This window comes from Colletotrichum abscissum (assembly GCF_030869225.1).
Source record: "Colletotrichum abscissum strain IMI 504890 chromosome Unknown Scaffold_416.1, whole genome shotgun sequence".
Classification (NCBI taxonomy): Eukaryota; Fungi; Ascomycota; class Sordariomycetes; order Glomerellales; family Glomerellaceae; genus Colletotrichum; species Colletotrichum abscissum.
This window is the reverse complement of record NW_026850339.1, coordinates 1-1,461: the sequence shown is the minus strand read 5'-3', so window position 1 is coordinate 1,461 and position 1,461 is coordinate 1. Positions and strand designations below refer to the sequence as shown.

Here is a 1,461-nt window from a genome sequence, read left to right as displayed (position 1 = left end):
GAAGTGTCAGTACGTCGTCTTCGCAAGAGCAGAACCATACGCCGGACACGCGCAACGTACCTCAACAAATAACTTCTGCAGCTCCATCATCGCCACATTCCGTCCGAGACACTTCCATTTGCCGTGGCCGAAGACAAGCTCGAGCGTTGCCTCCATCGATCTCAGGCTGTCCGCATCCGCCGTGAGCCATCGATCCGGTCGGAAGTCGTCGGCATCCTGACCCCAAATGTCGCCTCGGCGGAAGATACCCCACGCTCCGTAACCGATGCGCGTTCCCTCCGGTAAGTGCACGCCTTTGAAAGTGTCGCCGCCTTTGGGGACTTCCTTCGACATCTGTCCGACAACTGGAGGAAAGATACGTAAGCCTTCCTTGATGACAGCCTGCAGGTAAGGCATCTTTCGCGCCTCCGCTTCTGTCACGACAGGCCAAGACGGCCGGAAGCGCTCGATCTCTGCACGAAGTGTCGCGAGCACTCGTGGGTTGGTGATGAGGTGAAGCAGCGTAGCTCGGATCGCCGTGGCCGTCGTGTCCGATCCAGCGAGTCTGTTGGAAGGGTTAGTAGTGGCCTCAAAGTGTAGGACCGAAGAGATCCTGGCAATTCGTACATTTGCATGAGGATTTCCGACGACGCCTCCTTTTGCGTCAGGCCGTGTGCTACGAAAGAGCCAAGCATGTCTTGCCTCGTCTTCTTGCTCGGCCCGAAGCGCTCGCCGGCGATTTCCTTCGCCATCCTGTCGATGCGTGTCAGCTATGCCGGGCTTGCGAGAACGCAACAAAGACCGCGCAAGTCGGCGGTTTAAGCTGTCAAGCGCAGGCCAGATCCGAGAAGGAACGCGACAAGACATACCGAATCAGCCTTCCGAAGCCGGTGGCGTCATCTTCCGAAGGCAACAGCCGCCGAAGCAGAGGCCACGATAAGACATGGAGTAGAGAAGGCAGAACGGCCGTGACGACGATGTTCGGCATACTTTGTTCCGTCGTGTGAATGTAGTCGTAAACGTCCGAATCGGAAGCCAGACCGCCGAACGGCTTGCCGAATGCGAGATCTGAAATGACGTCGAGCGTGAAGTACTGCGCCTTCAGACCGAAGTCGAATCTTTTGTCCTGAGAAGCATATGTATCAATCATCGACATGAGTCGAAGAATGCTCTCGTCGATTTTGGCTTCAAGGTCGACGACATCTTTGCCAGCATACTTTGTCGCGATCGTCAGCAGTCCATACGAATCAACCTGTGGCACACGTGAGAAGATGACCTACCCCTCCCGCCATCTGAGACCGGAGTCTGGTGTGCACTGTATCGTCTCTGGTGGACAGCACGTTGTCGTTTCCTGGATCTAGTCGCATCGCGTTGTACCAGTCTGAACGCGTATACTTGGTGCGCACGCCGAGCATATGCCTCATGAGGTCCGGGTCGCTCGTCACAACGTCGTTTGGACCGACGCGAACAAGAGATCCTGTG

At 56.3% G+C, this 1,461-nt stretch overlaps 1 protein-coding gene across 1 annotated transcript; it reads right to left on the bottom strand.

Moving 5' to 3' along the window:
- Positions 1 to 6: 6 nt before the first annotated feature.
- Positions 7 to 1,403, bottom strand: CABS01_17174 (cytochrome P450; the record flags this gene model as incomplete). Its single annotated transcript, XM_060550501.1, has 4 exons — positions 7 to 544; positions 607 to 732; positions 849 to 1,195; positions 1,260 to 1,403. 4 exons carry the CDS (start codon positions 1,401 to 1,403, stop codon positions 7 to 9), a joined length of 1,155 nt encoding a protein of 384 aa, XP_060395379.1.
- Positions 1,404 to 1,461: the final 58 nt, after the last annotated feature.